General features: G+C 41.9%; 1 protein-coding gene across 1 annotated transcript; it reads left to right on the plus strand.

Moving 5' to 3' along the window:
• Nucleotides 1-267: 267 nt before the first annotated feature.
• On the plus strand, nucleotides 268-754 carry LOC107682647 (tetratricopeptide repeat protein 21B-like; the record flags this gene model as incomplete). The annotated part of the gene is made up of 2 exons (XM_016478823.1): nucleotides 268-468; nucleotides 625-754. Coding segments are annotated over 2 exons (331 nt in total), but the record flags the coding sequence as incomplete, so codon positions are not given.
• Between the last annotated feature and the right edge of the window lie 222 nt (nucleotides 755-976).

Consider the following 976-nt stretch of genomic DNA (forward strand, 5'->3'; position numbering starts at 1 on the left):
CTCGTCTGGGTGTTTAGCACACACTTAAACAAACACGCACATCTGCTTTGCAAAAAGCAGCTGCCACGTTGTATTTGTAGAGGAACAGAAATATAATCAAAACAAAACCCTTCAAAAATCCTGTTTTTTTTATTTTATTTTGAGCTTTGCCTGAGGAATTCAACTGCATTAGTGAAGAGATTAATTAGTACATGACCTAGTATTAAAGCACACGATAAACAGAATCATATTTAAGGTTTGCTTAACCTGTGTGTTTGCGTGTGTTAGGAGCTGTTGTATCTGCGGGCGCTGTTGGCTGTGAAAAAGTGTCGGCCCCCAGACGAGGCGACCAATCTGTTAAACGACACGGTGGACACGCACTTTTCCGCCCTGCAGGGTTTGCCTCTCAGCGTCGAGTACTTTGAGAAGCTCAACCCCGACTTCCTGCTTGAGATTGCCAAGGAATACCTGGCGCTGTCTCCTGCTAAGGTCTTCCCTCCCATGCGCTGCCTTGCAAACAATCACAACACACTGTATGCTGCCTAACAACATCCTAGCAACTGTCTTTTGTCCAGCCTTGATTCTGAGTCTGTCTTGATGAAGATTGCTCGTGTAGTTTATTGGCTGATGTTGTTCTCGCTGCAGGCTCCAGCTCCTGGTCAGCCTCCTGCGCCTCAGCTGCAGCACTGTGCATCTGTGCTGGACACGGTGGTCAAAGTAGTGCCTGGACTGATGCAGGCCGTATTTCTAATGGCCAAAGTCCGATTTCAGTCAGGTGTGTGCATGTCTGAGTGATATTTTCCGAAAAGTTAGATTTTATTGGTATCTTTTTATTTATTTTACTTGAGAATCAAACATCATAACATTGTTGGATTGATCTAATTGGGTGAATCTTTCAAACTTCTGACTTACAGGTGGTGTTATTTTAGTATCAAACTATTATAGGTTTTTTATTAATATTTTGAATTCGTTTTTTTTTTTTTTTTTTTTTTTTTTT

The sequence above is a fragment of the Sinocyclocheilus anshuiensis genome, unplaced genomic scaffold, assembly GCF_001515605.1.
Source record: "Sinocyclocheilus anshuiensis isolate Anshui unplaced genomic scaffold, SAMN03320099.WGS_v1.1 C32434010, whole genome shotgun sequence".
NCBI lineage: Eukaryota > Metazoa > Chordata > Actinopteri > Cypriniformes > Cyprinidae > Sinocyclocheilus > Sinocyclocheilus anshuiensis.